General features: G+C 38.8%; 1 protein-coding gene across 3 annotated transcripts; it reads right to left on the minus strand.

The window, feature by feature from the left end:
- Positions 1 to 501: 501 nt before the first annotated feature.
- Sodq (Sodesque) lies at positions 502 to 23,275 on the minus strand. Of its 3 annotated transcripts, none has more exons than XM_067763822.1 (4): positions 22,948 to 23,275; positions 22,613 to 22,831; positions 21,727 to 22,016; positions 502 to 597 (listed from the first exon to the last, which is right to left on the minus strand). In XM_067763822.1, the coding sequence occupies exons 1-3, from the start codon at positions 23,194 to 23,196 to the stop codon at positions 21,729 to 21,731; spliced, it is 756 nt and encodes a 251-aa protein (XP_067619923.1). In that variant the 5' UTR covers positions 23,197 to 23,275; the 3' UTR covers positions 502 to 597; positions 21,727 to 21,728. The 3 variants fall into 3 exon arrangements, with proteins under 3 accessions (XP_067619923.1, XP_067619922.1, XP_067619921.1); XM_067763821.1 differs by lacking the exon at positions 502 to 597 and adding an exon at positions 21,354 to 21,575; XM_067763820.1 differs by lacking the exon at positions 502 to 597 and having other exon boundaries at positions 21,354 to 22,016.
- Positions 23,276 to 24,945: the final 1,670 nt, after the last annotated feature.

Below are 24,945 nucleotides of genomic sequence, written 5' to 3' on the forward strand. Positions count from 1 at the left end.
AAATTTGCAGTGTTTACCTTTAAAAATTTAATTAACCACACTAGTTAAACTGAATTGTTTTAATTTTTTTAATTACCTTTAACTGTTTAATTTTTTCTAAATTATTTATTTCAGATGGCTTTGCTCCACAAACGTTGCACGATGCCGTTGACTTTTGGCCAGTCAGGGCATTGCAAACTTTTCCATCCACCATAGAGCATTGTGATTTGAATGTAACTGTAAATGCTAACGCTTCTCTTAAAATACATATTGACTCTAAATTTCTTATTTCTTCGGAGTAAAAATTGAACTCTCTTAACGTCTCTTCTTGAATTGAAATTTTATTGGACGGCATAAGCGTGTTGATGATGGTCGTTCGTTTTCCCATTACTTATAGTTATTTTCATTTAAAGTGAGTTGAAGGTGCACATAACTTATAATAAAAGCTCTACTATCCGTCCGTTGCTGATCATTTAAAAGCTTTGCTTGAGCAGATGTGGATGCTTCAGTTACAGTACCACTCCACCTTTGCTGGCCTGAAGATCCATCCATTCCCCATTTACCATATAAAGTAAGTTCCTTTCCATTACCGATCTTTAATTTTTCCTCCGGAAATTTCTATAAGATAGGCATTGTGCTTACTGGGATATTGTTTTATTTTCTTATAAATGTACATAGAAGTCAGTATGAATATATGTATGCACATATTCTATTAAATATTTCATTATCTAATACGTAAGCTGTTAAAAAAAACAACAAACAATTGCACATGAAATGTCTCTTTCCTAAAGCTATGCCTAATGAATACACGCGCTAATACACCATTCGAAAAAAATCTGCCAAAATCAATCGGGCAAGTGAATGTGAAAACTTACTTTAATTTTTTATAAACCATACTTGGGGCTATCAAATATCAAAAAATTGGAGAGGTGTTTTTTGCTATTTTTTTTTTTTTTTTATTTGATGCCAAAAATTTACAATTTTTCGCATCTTTTTTTTAGTCCATAAAAAAATATAATAAAGTTAAAAGTTGTAAAATTATTTACAATTTCTTTCCTGAACTTCATAAAACATGCTATTTTCTATAATATGCGGAAATATTGAAGTACACACTTTTATTTTATATACAAATTTTTTTATGACAAATAATGCATAAAAAATGGGTTTACACAAATGCAATTTAAGTCTAACGGGAGAGAACTTATTACAGCAAGTCGGGCAAGTGGATTTCCTTGCTGATTATGGAATTTTATAAAGAAGATGTTGTTTCAAAACATAAACAAATTTGGAGAGGTGTTTTTTTTGTTTTTTGTTTTTTTTTTTTTTTTTGAATTTTAAAATTAAAAAAAATTGTTTTCATCATTTTTTATCAATTTTTGAAATATCACTGAAATTCAGATTGAATTGATAACAACAGGAATGATCCTTTTTCTAATAGAAAGAGTCAATATCTATCTCCTGGTATAAAAAAAAATGTATACGTTAACAAACAAATTAGATAGAGCATTTCGAAGGGGGTTATATATGTCATAAATAAAACGGTATCATTTTTGCCCAACTTTGAGATCCTGGTGGCGCTTATCCTTAAGCAATTTGAAATGCCCTATAATTTTTTTTTTCCTATCCTATAGTATGCCTGTCAATCACTGTAAAAAAATTTAGATTTACTAACACTTTAATTTTAAATTTATTTATGGCCAAAATCCCCCACTGTGCGGTGCAACGAATGCGCTGGTCGGACGGTTGTCATTTCTTAGCCCGTACATCTATGAAGGTGGCATTGGTCAAGGCGTGAACTGCTTTGGACCGATGTTGCGATCATAAATGTTCTTAGCTGGTATACGGAGCAGATGGTGTGGGGGACTAGGAGTTGATAACTCCTTACGCGAGTACGTGTGTTGGAAAAGAAGAGGTGGGACGGGGGATTGCTACTGTCCATGCTACGTAGATTTAAGAGATTGGTTGGAGCGACCGTGTTAGCTGGAGGCACCGTTTATCGCGAACAGCAGCGGACAGTTGATTTGGCCTGCTGGGCAGCGTTGCTGCCAGAAGGTGGCAGAGGTACGCTTGAGAGTGAACCACAGGACGTCCTTGGAGAAGAACAGCAGGGAGCCACAAGGGTTTTGTAGAAATTTCGGCGTCGACGAAAGTTGGGTTCTAACCTAAAACAACCCGAACGGTGTAACCATCTTTACACGTGACACACTGGCAAAAGTATGACCGCCTGAGCTAGATCCTTTTGCGACATATGCAGCAGAACCACAGCCTGAGACCGGGGTTAGGTTCAATACTTTCCCGGAGCAGGAGGATATGGAGCAGTCCAGCTGCAAGGAGCTGCTCTGGGGATGGAAATTTGTAAGAGGGACGCAACAAATTAAATGAGGTTACACTGAAATTACAGTCCTTAGTCGGGCAAAATAATCCCGAGTAGCTCCGGTACATAGAACCGGCTGCCGTGGGAAGCAGAATAGCGTCAAAAAATTTGCAGAAGATCAACGAGGTCCGTAATGTAACGGCAGTTCAGCCCAATCAGACAAGCAGAGTGGAGAAGGGTATCGATCGCAGAGCCCTCCCACATGGCCTTGTTTAGAAGCAGTGGTAAACGCAACAAACATGAGAAGAGCTAAAGTGGACAGAATGCAGTTCAAGAGTTTTGTTGCGGAAAACTTTCGGTAAAGCAACCAGAATGAAAAGCAAGAAGCCGCAGACTGCAGTATGAAACAAACACGTATTACTATCGAAACCGCACTAAATCGGTCCTTTCTGCGACTTCTGATGGTACCAACGAAAAAAACGTTGTCCACATTGTGATATTTGATATATCCCGGACTTTAGAAGTACATATGTATTTACATACAAGTAAAACAATTAACATACAAGTTTCTTTCTGCATTCCGATCTTGTCTTTTCTCGCGAGCGGTCGTACGGTGTCATCCTCGGCTCAACGTCAATTTTCGGGCTTTTTTGCGTTGAATGGAAAATTGAAATTGGCCTCAAGGTTGGCTTCGGTGCTTTCCTCGGGCGTTTTGGCGGAGTTAGGAGATGCGATACCTCCCTGACCGGAGTTAGGGTGGTATTCTTGCATTCCTAACAGGAATCGAAAAAACATGGCGTCTAGCCACATATGGTATGGAAAACAAAATAAATTTATACTAAGAAAATTCTCGAAATTTAACATAACGGGATAATGAAAAAACATGGCGTCACATATGGAGAACAATACAAATTTATATAGAACGAAATTCTCGAATTTTCCTTAAAGAAAATTTAAACTTCAATTATAAAAGTACATTAAAGAATTGGCGTTGTAGCTTTCGAGCTGGCCAAATAAATCGAATCTTATTCGACCTTCATCCGATATTTTTATATACGCGCAATGAAGCAACTTAAATATCAAAAAAAAAGTTTCTTTCTTAAACATCTAGCAGTTGTATGCTTGGTACAAATGTAGGCTTCCGGCAGCATACGTAAGTTTTATCACCCGGGCACATGAAGGTTGATGGATTGAGGGAGGCTTATACTGTTTTCACACAGAAACTTAATGATCTCATTTCACCTGCTAATGAAATCGTAAATTTTTTGCTTTCACACAGAAGTAACTGCTCGATTAGTATGAAGGATGAGACAGACAATCATGGCGGAACGATACAAGGTGGGAGCATGGTGACATACTTACAAACAAAAAAAATTCCATGTACTTGTAAATTCGATGGACAAATGTCAAAACCGTACTGCGCCGGTAGTTGATGTATCAAATCAAGTAAAAAAGGTTATAATCAGCTGTTCCATGCGGCCACCTTGTATCGTTCCGCCATGCAGATTTGCTTTGAAAACTAAGAAGCGGAAACGGAAGCGGAACGCTGCCAACAGAGTTGCATTGTGCTTTTGACTTCATTAGGCATTCGATTAGCTACTAATGAAATAATAATAGATTCGAATTTTGTAGGGAAGATTGAGCTCAATAAGCGTCTTAATGTAGAAAATTGCCTTTATTATTCGCCGTCTGTGTGAAATAAGTATTAAACTATTGTCATCTCCAGCTCATATTTGAAACATTAAAACATTCATAACGGTACATCGCTGTTACTCGATCGAAAAAAACCGAACTAGATCAACCTTATTAGCATTAGAAAAATTGGAAATGTTACACACAATTCGCCGAAAGACGCAAGTTTTCAAGCCCCGGTCAAATGTCTGTCAGAACGAAATTTGTATGTAAACAAAACATGGTGAACAGCAACACGTACCGGATTAACATATTTGGGAAACATGATGAAAACAGAGAATTTTGTGTAAAAATTCTCTGAAAATACATCATGCAATTCACCATAAACATCACATCCCGTGTTTCCCCACACTCCGAAATTATGTTAATTGGGTACGTCTTGTATGTTGTATGCGAAAATAATTTCTGTTCTTCTTGGTGTGGATTCCCACTAGTTTATTGGCGACAAGTAGGTGGCGCACTTATCATTAGGCATTAAGTTTATATTCGTATAAAAGCTGTTTCCCACTACGCGGCGCGACGAGCTGCCGGAAATGCAAAAGTTAACATGGTCGAATTTTCTATACGTCTTGCGACTTCCGACTGTAAGAGTTTTCTGTACGTCTTGCGACTGTTAAGTACAAAGAGTTGTTGTTGTTGATTGTGTTGGGTATGTGTTTGTTGTTTTTATACTCAGTTGAGCAGAGCTCACAGAGTATATTAAGTTTGATTGGATAACGGTTGGTTGTACAGGTATAAAGGAATCGAGATAGATATAGACTTCAATATATCAAAATCATTAGGATCGAAAAAAAAATTTGATTGAGCCATGTTCGTCCGTCCGTCCGTCCGTCCGTTAACACGATAACTTGAGTAAACTTTGAGGTATCTTGATGAAATTTGCTATGTAGGTTCCTGAGGACTCATCTCAGATCGCTATTTAAAATGAACGATATCGGACTATAACCACGCCCACTTTTTCGATATCGAAAATTTCGAAAAACCGGAAAAGTACGATAATTCATTACCAAAGACGGATAAAGCGATGAAACTTGGTAGATGGATTGAACTTATGACGCAGAATAGAAAATTAGTAAAATTTTGGACAATGGGCGTGGCACCGCCCAGTTTTAAAAGAAGGTAATTTAAAATTTTGCAAGCTGTAATTTGGCAGTCGTTGAAGATATCATGATGAAATTTGGCAGGAACATTACTCCTATTACTATATGTACGCTTAATAAAAATTAGCAAAATCGGAGAAAGACCACGCCCACTTTAAAAAAAAATTTTTTTTAAAGTTAAATTTTGACAAAAAATTTAATATCTTTACAGTATATAAACAAGCAGGCGGAGGATATTTTGTACACGCAGCTTGGTAAAATGTCCTTTGGCACTAGCAAAATTTACATGCGACTCAGGAAAAGAAGTCCCGAGGATAAAAACCCTAACACGCTAGAGGTGGGCGAAGTCGAAAAGGACCTCAAAAGCCTAAGGGAAAAAAGACAGGTGGAGGTCCCCGACGTCACCACGAACGTGCTAGAAGAGGATCAACCACTAAATAGTGCTGTGACTCGCACAGAGGAACACCCTGCACACCAGTCACTAGAGCTGAAGGGGGCCTCGAATACTCTAAACCAAAAGGGCAAGGGGAGGACGACGACGTCAAGACGAAGGTGCTGGAGGGGGTCAAACAGCCCAATGATGCTGCGAGTTCTACAGATAAACCTCCAACACAGTAAAGTGGCGTCGAGCGAACTCCTCCTAACCCTTGAGGAGGGTTCGTTTGACGTGGCGCTGATCTAGGAGCCGTGGCTCTCATCGGGAGGAAAGGTTTCTGGACTTAGCGCGCGCTGGTTTGGCGTTTACTACGCGCAAACGGAAGGACGGGTGTAAGCTGTAGTAATGGTAAGGAAACAGCTGCATTCAAATATGCTGCCACTGGGGATCTCGTAGCGGTGGCCGTTGAGCAAAAGAATAAGCAGGCATTTATCCTGGCGTCCTGCTACATGGCCCATGCTGCGGAGGTCCCACCGATGGAGTGCAAAAGGCTAGTACAGGAGGAAGGGCGCAAAGGGCGGTTGGCCATAGGCGCAGATGCAAATGCGCACCACAGTGCGTGGGGAAGAGCAGATACGAACGAGAGAGGCGAATCTCTGTTTTATTACATCCTGCAAACCAATTTGCAGATAGCCAACAGGGGAAATTTCCCTATATACATTGGTCCAACATCCAGCAATGTTCTGGATATTACATTGACCTCCGAGCGTGATATATCAAGGTATGATTGGATGGTTCTTGATAGACCATCCTTCTCCGACCATGCGTATATCAGCTTCAACATCCCCTAAAGAGGGTAGAGAAGGGAGGAAAATTTAGAAACCCTAGGTCAACGAACTGGACTAAATTCCAGAAACATGTAGAAACAAAACTGGGACAACCCAAAGAGGTTGCTAATGTAGAGGAACTGGAGGAGTCGAATGAATTCCTAACAAGGACGCTTACGACTGCGTAAAACAAAGCTTGCCCTCTAAGAAGATTCAGAGGAAAAGCAAAGCCGCCATGGTGGAGCAATAAGCTGAGTCTTCTAAGAAGACAGGTAAAAGAAATGTTTAAGCTCGCAAAGACCGCGGAAAGCGAAGCGTGTCGGGACGAGTACAGGGATCTACTGAGGATCTACAAGCGTGAAATTACCAGGGCGAAGAGAAACTCATGGAAAAGTTTCTGTACGGACATAGAGTGCTCCAGCGAAACAGCACGGTTGAAAAAAGTCCTAGCAAAGGGAAATATAGTCCAGGGACTAATAAAGAAAGAGAACGGGGAATGGTCACGTAATAGTGAGGAAGCCCTTGAGGTGCTTCTCGATACACATTTCCGATCGGGAGACGGTTTAGAGGAGCCAGCAGACATCACTCACACTTCGATAACGGAGCTAGTGGTGCCGGGCTTGGTGACCGATACCAAGATCGAGTGGGCAGTGAAGACGTTTTCTAAGTTTAAATCGCCGGGCCCAGATGGTATATTCCCGGCCATGCTACAAGTTTCAAGTAGGGCGGTCGTGGAATGGCTTAAAATAATATTCGATGGGTGCATTCGACTGAATCATGTACCGCACTCTTGGAGAACTGCTCGTGTAGCTTTTCTACCAAAGGCGGGGAAGATCCGTCACGCCTAAGTTAGGAGGGGTGACCTTACAGGAGAAACCTTGTACAAAATATTTAGGAATCATCCTAGACAGTAAGCTGTCATGGAAGCTCAACGTGGAGGAGAGGGTCAAGAAGGCCTCAACGGCACTCTATGCATGTAAAAGAATGCTGGGGTGTACGTGGGGCCTATCGCTCTCTCTTTCTCATTGGGATTTTACAGCGATTTTAAGCTCTATTCTATATTATGGAGTTCTTGTTTGGTGGAAAGCCACACAAAAAACAACATACCTCAAAAAATTAGACGGGGTATGCAGACTATCGATGCTTAGCATTACGGGAGCCCTGAAAACAACCCCGAAGGCTGCACTGTATGTCATTTTGCACATCCCACCTGTAGACCTGGTAGCAAAGAACAAAGCGTTAACGACCGCTCGGTGCTTCAGGGCAGCTTGAGCGCCGACCATATGACCATAGTAGTATAGCGTCATCAATCACAAGACGAACAGACTACATGATTCCCTATCTGCGCTTCGAGGGAGATCTTAAGGCCACAATAGAGGTGGACGGTTGGCGCAAGGGTGCGCAAATGGCGGACGAGGCGATACATGTGTATACCGATGGTTCCAAAGTAGTGGAAGGAGTAGGGTCTGCGGTATACTGCGCTGATCCGGAAATAAGCAGATCCTATAGGCTGCCGGATTACTGTAGCGTTTCCCAAGCGGAAATATTAGCCGTAACCAAAGCAGTAGAAACCCTGGAAGAGAATAGCTTAAGGTGCAACCGTGTTAACTTTTATATTGACAGTCAAGCAGCAATTAAGGCAATAATCTCGCATAGCACAGCATCTAAATGCGTGTTAGAGTGTAAGCAGTCTCTGGAGAGAATCGGGACAGGGAGAAGCATACATCTATATTGGGTCCCAGGGCATATGGGAATAGATGGGAATGAAAAAGCGGACGAACTAGCTAAAAAGGGCGCATCCCTTGAAGCTTGCTCCGTAGATGTCCCAATTAGATTGGGCGAAATTAAGCGAATGCGAGAGGTGCACATGATCGACCAAGCGGGAAAGGCGTGGGTTCAAGCGCGGGGTTGTAAAGTGTCGAAGATTATGTGTAGGTCTTACAACCTTAGACTAACACAGTTGCTCCTATCATTAAAAAGAGAGGACTGTAGACTCATGACGGATATTCTGACTGGACACTGCCTTCTGGCGTCACATGCCTTCAAACTAGGCTTGGTCAGTGATAACAGATGTAGGAAGTGCGGGTTGGAGGAGGAAACGATCGAGCACGTTCTGTGCTCGTGCCCTGCACTTGCCAGGCTAAGACTCCAGCTATTAGGAGTGATACAGCTGTCAGATCTAGAAGCAGCAAGTGGCTTAAGTCCTAGGAAGCTTCTAGTATTTGCCAAGAGGACGGAGTTATTTTGTAACATAGGTCCTGGTTTTTGATAGGGTTTTTCAGTTTGGTCGTTAAAACAAACTTCTGGTAATACTACGGACTCAATCAGTCTATGTGAGGTCCTCATGGACCGGCCAGTTCAACCTACCTACCTACAGTATATAAGTAAATTATGTCAACATTCAACTCCAGTAATGATGTGGTGCAACAAAATACAAAAATAAAAGAAAATTTCAAAATGGGCGTGGCTCCGCCCTTTTTCATTTAATTTGTCTAGGATACTTTTAATGCCATAAGTGGAACATAAATTTACCAATCCTTTTGAAATTTGGTAGGGGCATAGATTATATGACGTTAACTGTTTTCTGTGAAAATGGGCGAAATCGGTTGTAGCCACGCACAGTTTTTATACACAGTCGTCCGTCTGTCCTTTCGCATGGCCCTTAACACGATAACTTGAGCAAAAGTCGACATATCTTTACTGAACTTAGTTCACGTACTTATCTGAACCCACTTTATCTTGGTATAAAAAATGAACGAAATCCGACTATGACCACGCCCACTTTTTCTATATCGAAAATTACGAAAAATGAAAAAAATGCCATAATTCTATACCAAATACGAAAAAAGGGATGAAACATGGTAATTGGATTGTTTTATTGACGCGAAATATAACTTTAGAAAAAACTTTGTAAAATGGTTGTGACACCTACCATATTAAGTAGAAGAAAATGAAAAAGTTCTGCAGTGCGAAATAAAAAACTCTTGAAATCTTGGCAGGTATTACATATATAAATAAATTAGCGGTATCCAACAGATGATGTTCTGGGTTACCCTGGTCCAAATGTTGGTCGATATCTGGAAAACGCCTTCACATATACAACTACCCCCACTCCCTTTTAAAACTCTCATTAATACCTTTAATTTGATACCAATATCGTACAAACACATTCTAGAGTCACCCCTGGTCCACCTTTATGGCGATATCTCGAAAAGGCGTCCACCTATAGAACTAAGCCCCACGCCCTTTCAAAATACTCATTAACACCTTTCATTTGATACCCATATCGTACAAACATATTCTAGAGTCACCCCTGGTCCACCTTTATGGCGATATTTCGAAAAGGCGACCACCTATAGAACTAAGGTCCACTCCTTTTAAAATACTCATTAATACCTTTCGTTTGATACCCATATTGTACAAACGCATTCTAGAGTCACCCCTGGACCACATTTATGCCGATATCTCGAAAAGGCGACCACCTATATAACTACCACCACTCCCTTTTGAAACCCTCATTAATACCTTTAATTTGATACCCATATCGTACAAACACATTCTAGAGTCACCCCTGGTCCACATTTATGCCGATATCTCGAAAAGGCGACCACCTATACAACTACCACCACTCCCTTTTAAAACCTTCATTAATACCTTTAATTTGATACCCATATCGTACAAACACATTGTAGAGTCACCCCTGGTCCACATTTATGCCGATATCTCGAAAAGGCGACCACCTATACAACTACCACCACTCCCTTTTAAAACCTTCATTAATACCTTTAATTTGATACCCATATCGTACAAACACATTGTAGAGTCACCCCTGGTCCACCTTTATGCCGATATCTCGAAAAGGCGACCGCCTATACAACTACCACCACTCCCTTTTAAAACCTTCATTAATACCTTTAATTTGATACCCATATCGTACAAACACATTGTAGAGTCACCCCTGGTCCACCTTTATGGCGCTATCTCGAAAAGGCGTTCACCTGTAGAACTAAACCTCACGCCCTTTTGAAATACTCATTAACACCTTTCGTTTGATACCCATATTTTACAAACGCATTCTAGAGTCACCCCTGGTCCACCTTTATGGCGATATCTCGAAAAGGCGTCCACCTATAGAACTAAGACCCACTCCCTTTTAAAATGTTCATTAACCCCTTTCATTTGATACCCATATCGTACAAACAAATTCTAGAGTCAACCCTGATCCACCTTTATGGCGATATCCCTAAATGGCGTCCACCTATAGAACTATGGCCCACTCCCTCTTAAAATACTCTTTAATACCTTTCATTTCATACACATGTCATGAGTATGTAATGTTCGGTTACACCTGAACTTAACCTTCCTTACTTGTTTTTGTGTTGGTTTTGGTTGCTGTAACTGATTTGGAAATTGTCAATTGTCAACCAACGCTGTTTTTGTTTTTATTTGGTCGCCGGTAGTGGGTGTCTGTGATGATAATCATGGTACATTTGCACTTTTTTTGGTACATTTCGCTTCCCGAAAGTAAGTTGGTACTACATTGACATATTTGGTACATTTTTGTAAAATACAGCACAACAATTCAAGTCATTTGCAAAGCAGCTCTGAATGTACAAACAAATTTTTAATTTGTCGAAGAAAATATATAGTTATGTTGTTTTGTTGCTGAGCACAATTTGCCATTTGCATTTATGGATCATTTAAATATGCTTATGAAAAATAGCATAACTGATTCTAAAATTGTGAACAAATTTTGCATCAATAGAATTAAAGCACAGAAAATAATAACTGAAATAACAGGGCCAGAAAATAATAAATCCATAATTGCAATTTGTCAGAAGAATTATTACTCTCTTATAATAGATGAAACGACCGATATATGTATATCAAAAAAGTTGGCAGTTGCGATTCGAATTTTTGATAAAAAGTGCATTGATAGATTTTTAGATTTGATACCTTTGACGGATAGTAGCACATAGGGTATTTCTAATGCCATTATTAAATCTTTTAAAGACCATTCAATACCACTTGAAAAAATGATTGGTTTCACTGCCGACAATTGCTGGGTTATGATGGGAGCAAAAAGCAGAGCGCAAGCAAGGCTGAAGCAAGTTGTTCAAAATCTGCATGTTAATGGATGTGTTTGTCACATTTTAAATTTAGCTGCAATGGCCGCTTGTGATGTATTTCCCAACAAAATTGATAAATTTTTAAAAGACGTGAACTATCATTTTTGTAACAGCCCCCTTAGGAGGACAGACTGTCAGAGTTTTCAAGAACATTTCGGTACAGAAATGCATGTTATACTAAAGTACGCTCCCACAAGGTGGCTTTCTAGACAAGCAGTCATAGATAGAACTCTTGAGCTATGGGATGCCCTCAAGTATTATTTAAATCTTTACGTATTTGAAAATAAAAGCAGTAATCAAAATATTAATCTTATATATGAAATTTTTCAACGTCCTATTTATAAAGTATATTTTACATTTCTTTCTTATATTTTAAATGAAATGAATAATGTGAATATAGAAATGCAGTCTGAAGCTATTTGCATACAATTACTTACATATTACCAAATTAAAAATTTTATAAAAAAATTTTACTTAGACTCCAGTCCTACTTGGATGTTAAATATTGATTCAGATGAAAATCCCTTAACCCCAGATGAAGTTTACTGCGGTGTTAATGTGGATATTATTCCATCAAACAACCTTTTCGAAAAGGATGACGTACACATATTTAAGAGTTGTGCTAAACAATTTTATATACAATTTTGTAGTGCTTTATTAAAAAAGTAAATTTAAATGATAAAACTTTGTTGTGGGGTGCACAGCCTTCACCAGAAAGTAGTTTAAGCGGTGAATCAAATAGTATTGTGCCTTTAGTTATGGACCAACTTTTATTACTAAAAACCGTAGAGAGGTTATTGACCTCACTATTTGTAGCGAAAGTGTTTATGGGTCGGTTAAAAAATGACGCGTTCTTGAGGAACATTCCTTTTCAGACCACCGATATATTGAAGTAATGTTAGAGTTCTTCGTCGATCAGCCCATTGCGAGACGTAACCCACGTAATACAAACTGGGAACTACATAATGAGCTGTTAGCAAGAGAACTACCAGAACTGCCCCACAAAGCCCCTCATCAACGATGGAGCTAGAGGGGCTGGTAGAAACCTTCACATCGGCATTCTCAAATGCCTTAGAACAGGCCTGTCCATTGCCAAAACCACGCGGTAAGCGTAAACCTCACTGGTGGTCCCTTGATCTGGACCTACTTCGTAAATCCTGTAGAGAACAGTTTAACAAAGCCAAATTCTTTGATAACGGGTCACAATGGCTAGAATACAAGGACAAACTAAGGACCTACAAAAAAGTCCTGAGACAAGCGAAGAGAACTTCATGGAGAAATTTCTTCACTGAAGTCGAAAGTGTCGTTGACACATCCAGGCTACGGTGCGTGCTTTCTAAGACGCAAACAGCTATTAGCTTTCCGCGGAGACCGAATGGTACCTGGACCAGCACAGAAGGGGAAACTCTAGAGCTGCTCCTGGACACATATTTCCCGGGAAATATGACCAACGCACCGGAAGTACCTGCAGCAAACCAAGCTGTGAATATACCCATCACTGAGGAGAGGGTGAGGTGGGCAGTCAAAAGTTTTAAACCTTTTAAGGCTGCTGGACCAGACGGGATTGTACCCGCTCAACTTATCTACTCTTTAGAGTTATCAGCCAACTGTCTGCGGCACATATATACCGCTTGTTTGGCTATGAACTATATTCCGTGTGCATGGAGGAGCGCCACGGTCATATTCATTCCTAAGGCAGGCAAAGCCTCTTACTACGAGCCGAAGGACTACAGACCTATCAGTCTTTCATCCTTCGTACTCAAGACCCTAGAGAGAATAGTTAGCGATTTTCTCACTACAAGCATTGATAGGAATCTCATTTCGGGCTATCAACACACGTACACCAAAGGTAAATATGCGGAGACTGCGCTGCACAGCCTAGTCTCTACTATAGAAACATCCTTGTTCGAAAAGGATTATTGTCTTGTGGCCTTCCTAGACATTGAAGGAGCATTCAACAATATAAGTCAAGACACCGTTAACAATGCTTTAACTGATCTGGACGTAAATAGACCCCTAGTGGGACTGATTGATCAACTGCTCAGGGGAAGGAAAGTGCTTTCCTCACTGGAAAGGTTGATATAACACGATTTGTCGCAAGGGGCACGCCCCAGGGTGGTGTCCTTTCCCCTTTACTATGGAACCTAACGGTAAACTCGCTATTACGAGATACTAGTTGGGGGAGCGGGAAGGTCGTGGCATATGCTGATGACCTAGCGATTGTCTACAGAGGCAAACTTTATGCGACTTGATGCAGGTAGCATTGCGAGAGGTTTCCCTGCGGGCTTCCCGATGTGGACTCAGCGTCAACTCCGATAAAGTAGAGCTTGTCTTATATACCAAACGATACAAAATACCATCGTTGAACCTACCAGAACTAAATGGGGTGCGCCTAAGCCTGGCAGATAAAGCCAAATTTCTAGGCGTAGTTTTAGACAAAAAGCTGAACTGGAAGGACAACGTTATTCAGCGACAAAAGAGAGCGTACATTGCATTATATACGTGTAAAAGAGCCATTGGCAAAAAATGGGGACTCACCCCCAACATATGCAGATGGATTTATATCGCGATTATCAGACCCATACTGCTGTATGGGGTAGTCGTATGGTGGCCAGCCTTGAGCAAGGCGTCAAACCTAAACTTGTTGGGTAAAGTCCACAGATCCAGCATGATAAGCATAAGCGGGGCTCTAAGAACATCGCCTAGCGAAGCTCTTCAGGTCATTCTTGACATCCTTCCATTGGATCTGGCTGGTCATCGATCAGCGTCAACGTCAGCCCTGCGTCTAAGGGAGTTGTCGTGTTGGAACAACAAGACCACAGGACACTCAAGTATACTAAACAAATACAGTTTTCTCCCTCCTAGCATGGATCGCCGTGCGACCACAACAGTTGCGGAAACCAACTTTAAGATAAACATACCCAGCAGGGATGACTGTACGGAGTCGGATAAGTGCTTTGCTATGAGCAACAGCATTTCCATATACACGGACGGCTCCAAGCTAAACGGTAGAGTTGGAGGTGTAGTATACTCAAGGGACCTTGACCTCCAGCTCTCATTCAGACTACCCGACCACTGCAGTGTATTCCAGGCAGAAGTTGCAGCCATAATGGAAGCTGCAACTAGGATAGGGACATACAATGTCGGCAAAGAAATTTTTATCTTCAGCGACAGCCAAGCTGCCATAAAATCTATGGGCTCCCACTCTTTCAATTCTGAACTAGCACTAAACTGTCGCCGATCTCTTCAAGAGATGGCTCAATAGAACCGTGTACACCTCACATGGGTCCCTGGACATAGGGATATCGAGGGAAATTGCATTGCATATTAACTCGCTAGGCAGGGTACAACCAAGCAGGTTCTTCCTGGACAAGAACGCTTAGGTATGCCCCTGTCCACATGCGAGCTAATGCTAAAAGAGCACATCTACCGTCAAGCTGACGAAGCTTGCTTGCTAGCTTTCATCAGGTCCTCAAAATGATTCGAAGAGGAAAGGTAATGGTGTTTTTCGTGGTATCACAACGGGCCTAGTGCTACTGGCCTAAGTGTGCCCTCGGCCAGCCACCCTAACCTAGCCTAACCTATGGACTTGTTTCCGAAATCTGAATTTGATAAAATAGAGAAAATTAATTCTGAATTTAGAGCTTTAGCAGAGAATGAGAGTCTTAAAAATTCAAGAATTTAAATATATGCAGCTTTTGCGAAGAATTAAGATCAGTTAAATGCGCAAATGTTTTCTAATACTTATAGAATAGTTCAATGCATATTGTTGTTTCCACATTCAAAAAGATATTTTCTATACAAAATTTAATTAAAACTAAGTGTAGAAATAGACTTCAAATAAACACAGTTTCGAATTTAATAAAGACTAAAGGCTTGATGAAATCAGCTAACAGTAGTTGTCATAATATATGTAGATACGAAAAAAAGCTTTTTGTCAACTGAGGTATTTAAAGAACTCAAAGAAGAAGAACTGTTAATGTAGTGATTGAAACATGAGTTATTAGTATATAATTTTATACCTGAATATAAATTATTTAGACTTAAAATATTTTTATGAAATGCTTTTGCATTGAATGCAGCTGTTATTTTTTTTTTTTATACTCAGTTGAGTAGAGCTCACAGAGTATATTAAGTTTGATTGGATAACGGTTGGTTGTACATATATAAAGGAATCGAGATAGATATAGACTTCCATATATCAAAATAATCAGGATCGAAAAAAAATTTGATTGAGCCATGTCCGTCCGCCCGTTAACACGATAACTTGAGTACTTGAGTAAATTTTGAGGTATCTTGATGAAATTTGGTATGTAGGTTTCTGAGCACCCATCTCAGATCGCTATTTAAAATGAACGATATCGGACTATAACCACGCCCACTTTTTCGATATCGAAAATTTCGAAAAACCGAAAAAGTGCGATAATTCATTACAAAAGACCGATAAAGCGACGAAACTTGGTAGATGAGTTGAACTTATGACGCAAAATAGAAAATTAGTAAAATTTTGGACAATGGACGTGGCACCGCCCACTTTTAAAAGAAGGTAATTTAAAACTTTTGCAAGCTGTAATTTGGCAGTCGTTGAAGATATCATGATGAAATTTGGCAGGAACGTTACTCTTATTACTATATGTACGCTTAATAAAAATTAGCAAAATCGGAGAAGGACCACGCCCACTTTAAAAAAAAAATTTTTATTTAAGTAAAATTTTAACAAAAAATTTAATATCTTTACAGTATATAAGTACTGTGCGGCTCCGCCCTTTTTCATTTAATTTGTCTAGGATACTTTTAACGCCATAAGTCGAACAAAAATTAACCAATCCTTTTGAAATTTGGTAGGGGCATAGATTTTATGGCGTTAACTGTTTTCTGTGAAAATGGGCGAAATCGGTTGATGTCACGCCCAGTTTTTATACACAGTCGTCCGTCTGTCCTTCCGCATGGCCGTTAACACGATAACTTGAGCAAAAATCGATATATCTTTACTAAACTCAGTTCACGTACTTATCTGAACTCACTTTATCTTGGCATGAAAAATGAACGAAATCCGACTATGACCACGCCCACTTTTTCGATATCGAAAATTACGAAAAATGAAAAAAATGCCATAATTCTATACCAAATACGAAAACAGGGATGAAATATGGTAAGGTAATTGGATTGTTTTATTGACGCGAAATATAACTTTAGAAAAAACTTTACAAAATGGTTGTGACACCTACCATATTAAGTAGAAGAAAATGAAAAAGTTGTGCAGGGAGAAATAAAAAACCCTTAAAATCTTGGCAGGTATTACATATATAAATAAATTAGCGGTATCCAACAGATGATGTTCTGGGTCACCCTGGTCCACATTTTGGTCGATATCTGGAAAACGCCTTCACATATACAACTACCACCACTCCCTTTTAAAACTCTCATTAATACCTTTAATTTGATACCCATATCGTACAAACGCATTCTAGAGTCAACCCTGATCCACCTTTATGGCTATATCCCTAAATGGCGTCCACCTATAGAACTATGGCCCACTCCCTCATAAAATACTCTTTAATGCCTTTCATTTGATGCACATGTCATACAAACACATTCCAGGGTTTCCCTCGGTTCATTTTCCTACATGGTTATTTTCCCTTATGTTGTCACCATAGCTCTCAACTGAGTATGTAATGTTCGGTTACACCCGAACTTAACCTTCCTTACTTGTTAATACTAGTTTTATGTTCTTTACTGTTACTCAATAAAGAAATGTCCTTTTATATGTACATAATTGTACGCTTCAATCGATAAACTTCTTTTATTATTTTTATTGGAAAAGTGTTTCTTCATAAATCATATTTCCCTGTTATACTACCTTTAATTTGTGTTAGTAAGTTTCCTGACTAAAAACAGTTTTTGGATAAAGAAACAGAATATAACTCTAGTTTGGTTCAAATTCGTATCCGAAGACTTTTGGTACATTTTTGGATGATTTGGTACATTTTTTTCCTCGTTTGGTACAAAACGAAAAAATTTATTTATCATCCCTGGTGGGTGTACGCGGCGTCGGCGTTTGTTTTTTGACTCTTAACTGCACTGTGGGACAGTGGCAACTATTTCTTCCTTCAACGGCTGCCACACCATGTTTTTATTTGGTACCAAAATTCATCTAACAAAAGGACCAAATTTAACATATAATGTGAAAGACTCAGTAAATCATATATGAAACTAATCACAACTTTGAAACACTTATTTGTGCGATTTTTATATACATAAAGTATCCTTTCCATTTGCCCCTTGAATGCGACTAAAATTTGATAAAAATGGTATACAAACTTTTTTTAATTGCAATCTATTTATCTATGGTATTAATTATACTTAGTATGTAGGCCAGAAATAGCATATAAACAAACTTTCAATTCTGTATCTGCCATTGAATTTGGAAATTTTATAACTCTAAAGCCACTAATTTCCAGAAATGAAGAGACATAATGCGTAAAAGAAATGACAAATATTTTGTGTAGCTTAACAGCACGACAGTCTTGGAACTCATTCAACTCTGTAAGAAAAGGTTTTATATCGTTTCCAAAACGGCTGTTCGCAAAGAGTCTAGACCCTAGGAGAAATAGATGAACGAGACGAACTGAGAGTATAAAATCACCGCAGTCCATGTGATAGTCAATCAGTTGTATTTTAAAACACTATTAGTACGCGAGTAATTAAATTGTGAAGTCCTAATACCAAAGTAGTGTAAATAAAGAACATTTTGCTATACTGAATATTTTAGTTATTTATTCAACTGTTTAAAGATTCGCGCGTTAACAGAAGCTGCAAAATAATCAGGAATTTCCAAAATTAGTTACAATATGTTCCTACAGAACAAAGAGGCAGTAAATAGGAAGTGAACTTAACCTAAATTAAACGAGTGTTATTATTTAATTTGGCATGGCTTTTATTAAGTTCGATTACTGACAAAAATCTTTCTCATAAGTGTTTGATAAACGATCGACCAGTTTGTTGTAATGGCCTCTATTATGAGACAAATTCGATCTTCGACTGTGGTCGAAAGTGCCGCCCGCAAATTCCAACCTTCGCTAACGCTAAAACTCTATTTTGAATAGCTATAGAAAGAATGGACCGGACAAAGAACAATTTGATACCAAACGCGGGGTATGCATGCATTCGATCACATAGAACTTGATACTTGCGCTTTACCAACCCCTCGCCTCCGTACTTGAATAGCTTCTCAGGCAATTTTTGTTGTTTTATTAATCTGGTTATTGCTATTCTGACTTCGTCATAGTCAGGTCACGTCAAGCACTTTGTAAAACATTGAACATCCGAGTTTTGGCTTTTTCCTTCTAACTTAAGTTGTTCTTTATATTGCTTTAAAAAATATCTTTCAACCAGACCTGTTAAATAATGATTACTAATGGTAATGAAAAAAGGCTTTTCTGATTACTTTTGATTATTTTTGTTTTTTTCGATTATTTTTCCGCCATGGTGTGATGGTATCGTGCTCCGCCTACCACTCGGTATGCCCTGGGCTCACACCCCGGGCAAAGCAACATCAAAATTTTAGAAATAAGGTTTTTCAATTAGAAGAAAATTTTTCTAAGCGGGGTTGCCCCTCGGCAGTGTTTGGCAAGCGCTCCGGGTGTATTTCTGCCATGAAAAGCACTCAGTGAAAACTCATCTGCCTTGCAGATGCCGTTCGGAGTCGGGATAAAACATGTAGGTCCTGACCGGCCCACTCTATGCATGTAAAAGAATGCTGGGGTTTACGTGGGGCTTATCGCCCTCTCTTTCTCATTAGGCGTTTACAGCGATTGTAAGCCCTATTCTATACTATGGAGTTCTTGTTTGGTGGAAAGCCACACAAAAAACAACATACCTCAAAAAATTATAGGGGGTATGCAGACTATCGACGCTTAGCATTACGGGAGCCCTGAAAACAACCCCGACGGCTGCACTGTATGCCATACATTACACCTGTAGACCTGGTAGCAAAGAACATATCGCTAACAACAGCAACCAGGCTCGGTGCCTCGGGGCAGCTTGAGCGCCGACCATATTGCCATAGTAATATAGCGCCATCAATCACAATACGAACAGACTACCTGATTCCCTATCTGCGCTTCGAGGGAGATATTAAGGCAACAATAGAGGTGGACGGTTGGCGCAAAGGTGCGCAAATGGCGGACGAGGCGATACATATGTACACAGATGGTTCCAAAGTAGTGGAAGGAGTAGGGTCTGCGGTATACTGTGCTGATCCGAAAATAAGCAGATCCTACAGGCTTCCGGATTACTGTAGCGTTTTCCAAGCGGAAATATTAGCCAAAACCAAAGCAGTAGAAACCCTGGAAGAGAATAGCTTAAGCTGCAACCGTGCTAACTTTTATATTGACAGTCAAGCAGCAATTATGGCAATAATCTCGCACAGCACAGCATCTAAATGCATGTTAGAATGTACGCAGTCTCTGGAGAGAATCGGGACAGTGAGAAGCATACATCTATATTGGGTCCCAGGGCATATGGGAATAGATGGGAATGAAAAAGCGGACGAACTAGCTAAACAGGGCGCATCCCTTGAACCTTGCTCCGTAGGCGTCCCAATTAGACTGGGCGAGATTAAGCGAAGGCGAGACGTGCGCATGATCTACCCAGCGGGAAAAACGTGGGCTCCAAGCGCGGCGTAGGTCTTACAACCTTAGAATAACAAAGTTGTTTTCATTAAAGAGAGAGGACTGTAGACTCATGACGGGTATTCTGACTAGACGCTGCCTTCTGGCATCACATGCCTTTAACTTAGGCTTGGTCAGTGATAGCAGATGTATGAAGTGCGGGTTTGAGGAGGAAACGATCGAACACGTTCTGTGGTCGTGCCCAGGCTAAGACTCTAGTTATCAGGAGTGATAGAGCTGTCAGATCTAGAAGCAGCAAGTAGCTTAAGTCCTTGGAAGCTTCTAGTATTTGCCAAGAGGACGGAGTTATTTTATAACATAGGTCCTGGTTTTTTGATAGGGGTTTTCAGTTTGGACGTTAAAACAAACTTCTGGTAACACTACGGACTCAATCAGTCTATGTGAAGTCCTCACGGACCGGCCAGTTCAACCTAACCTAACCCTAACCAAAAACATTATGCAAAGTAACGAGTGACATCTCTTATTATATTTATCCTCTTTGGCACGGGATAATTTCTACATACAAGTAGAGTTAGATACTTGCAACATATAGGGCGAATAGTATATGAGCGTTGATTTAATCATTTAATTTGCTACACTCATTATATCAAATAATGTGGGATCGAAAATGGTAATCATTTAAAAATAAAAAATAAAAATAAGTGTAAGGCGCGATAACCTCCGAAGAGATCTAAGGCCGAGCTTCTCACCCAATTTGCGTCGTGCTCCTGTTGATTTTCCCTACAAATTGGTCGGACGGGACCTACATATTTTATGCCGACTCCGAACGGCATCTGCAAGGCAGATGAGTTTTCACTGAGAGCTTTTCATGGCAGAAATACACTCGGAGCGCTTGCCAAACACTGCCGAGGGGCGACCCCGCTTAGAAAAATTTTCTTCTAATTGAAAAACCTTATTTCTAAAATTTTGATGTTGCTTTGCCCGAGGTGTGAACCCAGGGCAAACGGTGTGGTGGCGGAGCACGCTACCATCACACCACGGTGGAATCATTTAGTAATTGCTTTTTTCGGAAAACAATTGAAATAATCATTGGCCATTAAAATATGAATCTAATTAATTGATTACTAATGCTAACTTAAATTTAACAAGTCTGCTTTCAACATAAACTCGTCTTTAAATGAGATAGTTGCTCCGTAAACTAAAAATAGCTTCTTTACAAACTCACCGAGAAAAGAAAGTCAGTTTCGCAATTTCTTAAAAACTAGTATTTATTTATCAACGTCGAGATATCATACATGGCATGTATGCATGCTGAGTGAAATAGCACTCCATTTTTTCAGCCGTTTCGAAAACACCCTGTCTCATAAAAGGTTTAAAAAACGTTCGAGGTTATAATTGGCTTTTTCAAAAGCAGCGAAGGATAAATTCAATACAAATTTAAGAGAGATAGGGCATTTGTGAAGAACTTTCTGACATAGGGCGATTCTCAAACGGGTTCTCCAAGAGAGCATTTTCGAAGAAAATTCTGAAATATAACGTTCTTAAATTAAGTGAGTGTAGAGAGAGTGCGTTTTTGAAAATAATACTGAGATAAAGAACCAAATTAATTAAGTAAATGTGTAATGTTGGTCGTCAAAACTTTGTTCTTCGATATCGTAAATGTTTTCGTTGCTTACATTTATATTTGTGGTGGCATGGTGGGTGGTGCGTTGCTTGTAATACTGATCACACCACATGCGATCACTGGACCCACATAATTCTCTTCATTTTGATAAGCCAATGCGTCAGGCATTGATTGGAGTGAGCTAGAGAAAACTTCTGCGTTGAGCGCTATATTTAAGTCGATAGGCTTTTCATGAATAACAATTGAGCGACCGATTATTCCATTATAACCAAATAAAGTCAGATATATGCTACGAAAAGCAGCCGAAATGCTACCATCATCTTTGACGTCCACGTTGCCAATCTGCAAATAAAATGTGTTCATGTAATGAAGTCAGAATCAAGCGAAATATCGAATCGGTAACAATGTTTTGTTATATCCATAGTATAAACAGACTGCAAAAGAATCGATAGTTTACATATTTTTCTTTTTGGAAAGCCATCGATTTTTCTGTCGATAGCTTCGATGGTAAGTTGTTCAGGAAAAGATCTTTAAGTTCACATGTTTAGGATAAAAGGCTCCATTACTGATACTTAGCATAGACTTGACTTGATTTGGCGTAAACTTGGCAACTTAGCCACGATTATACTCCACTTAGCGCATACAATCTGGCATCATAATCAGGTTTGAAATTTTCTTTTAAATAAATGTCAATTTGTATGACAAAATGTCAAAATGACATGGAAACAAACAAATGGCATCTCAAAATGTAAACGTCACTTAGAACTTACATAGAAAATCAAAATTCAACAGACTTCTAAGTCAAGTTAAGTGTTGCCAAGTTTTGAGTAATCAGTAACATGCACTGTTCATTTAACAGAACTGTAAGTGACAGTTCTCAAGTCAAGTCAAGTCTATGCTAAGTATCAGTAATGGAGCCTTAACTCAAACTGACTTACAAAATTATTTGGAAATTGTCCTCCGGTGGATTTGCATCCTTCGCTTAGATCTCCATACGTGTGAATATGCAAGGCATGTTTGCCAGGTGGTAAACCAGTAACATTTATCGTTACCTTAATGTCATTATTATATGGCAATTGTTGAAAGGTTATCACTCCATCAACTGTAGATTCCCCTTCTCCAACCATTTTTGATGCAGCCTGCCAATGTGGTACTACCTGTACAATTTTGATTTATTCTTTTAACAGTTCTTCCGTTAAAACAGTTAAGTATATATTTGAGTATATGTATGTTCTCTAGTTAAAAGTTAAACCTCACAACATCCAGCACTTACATAACTGTTGCCAAAATATACTGGAGTTTGAATCAATTGACCAAGTAATGGGATAGACAATCGCTCGAAACGCTTCACTTTAGTACCCGATACGACTTTGACAATTTCAGCGGCATCCTTCTTGGATTGCGTATAATGCACGCTAGGGCGGGTTACTTCAGATTCCTCAGATGCAAGTGCAGATGACCCAAAATAAATTGGGAATAAGAAGTTAATATAACAAAAGAAGCAAACTATATTTTTCATCATAAAGTTGTTATATAAAAAGGTGTAGTTAAAATTTGTTTGAATCTGAAAAGCGATTAACTACCAGCGTGACAAACGGCTACCAAACAACTGAATTGACACAACTTTACCAGAGATTAGTTGCAGTCAGTCTGTGTTGATGACTTCGACACAGTTTCTACGCTCATTGACTCATTTAATTGATGTGCGAGGAGTTTACTGTCCGACCATCCAGTATATGTTCTCTACTTAAGCGAACTACAAAACAATTTTTTTACATTTATATTTGCAGAACGGTTTGACTGTTTTTTTGTTTTTTGACACGCAATTGTCGGTTAAAGAGCGACTAGCTCTTTGACTATAAATAAAATAAAGTTTCCCAAGGTAATTAAAACCAACTTCATTTAGATATAAAATAGCACTCATTATTCGTCCTCTAGATACCAACATTTGAATATCGTTTGGCTTGTTTCCAGCTTTTTTCCAATGTCAGATATCTATGTATGTATGTATGTACCTATATAAATGCCAATTGCTTTTCGTTAGTCTCGCTAGAACTGGAGAACGGCTGGACCGATTTGGCTAATTTTGGCTTTAAATTATTTTTGGAAGTACCCTTTTGATATGTAAACTTTGACCTAATTGACCTACAAATAAGCTTATACATACAAAAAGTCTCAAATATATTTGAGGGGATGTGTGGAATAGCGGTATAACTCAAGAATCAACCTTTTGAGAAAAGTGAAAAGCTTAAAAATGCAGGTAAAAATAAGTTTATAATAATCCTACTTGGTAGGATTTTAGATAGTATTATTCGTTGATAAGAAAAAGTAACAAATTGTATATATAAATATATAATTTTATTAGAAAATGGATGATTTCTTTTTTTTCTTTTTTGAGTTATACCGTTATTCCATAGATCGAATATCAAATATTTTGATTGAGATACTTTATTAAAGAAAATAGTAGATACATTAATAACCATTGTTAAATACATTATATTCTATTATTTAGATGTGCTTATAACTATTTGTTATTTCCTTTTGTTATTTTTAGCAATCTTTTTTTACTACTTTTATCATTTTTAAACTTTTTCTATTTTTAACAATGGAGTTCTCTGTCTGCTTAGTCGTTTTTGAAACCACTTCAATTCTTTTATTTTTCAGTTCTTTCTGGTCTACGACATTGAATATATTTTCATACCATTTCGATGCTTCACTACTGCAAAATTTTATTAGAGAGTTATACCGTTTTTCCATAAATGAATATCGTTATTAAATATCACTATTATTTTCTAAGATTAATATGGTATGTGTATGTAATCGTGCTCTTTTTATTTAGTTGATTTATGGAAAAACGGTGTAACTCGACTTATACCATTATTCCACACATCCCCTCATATGTCAATCAATGTTAATAGTTTATAATTACATTAAAAACACCATTACATTTTTACTTGTCAATTGATTACTGATTATACCTAATTTGTAGAGTAATATAATCCCTCATGTCTACCACTTTTATCGCCTATGCAAACTATCCACCCAGATTTTTCGCGTTTCGCCGGCCCTGCAGACGGACATAGCTAAATCAACTCGGCTCGTCATCCTGATTATTTAAGTATACTGGTTGATGGGTTTATCTCTTCTCCTTTAAGGACTTACAATTTTGAGACTCGTAACAAATTTAATATACCATTTCATTTTCATGAAATATATAATAATAACTGACGCTTTGTGTGATTGTCTCTCATATTTCTGAATCCCACTATCC

Source organism: Eurosta solidaginis, chromosome 1, assembly GCF_040869045.1.
Source record: "Eurosta solidaginis isolate ZX-2024a chromosome 1, ASM4086904v1, whole genome shotgun sequence".
NCBI classification, from domain to species: Eukaryota; Metazoa; Arthropoda; class Insecta; order Diptera; family Tephritidae; genus Eurosta; species Eurosta solidaginis.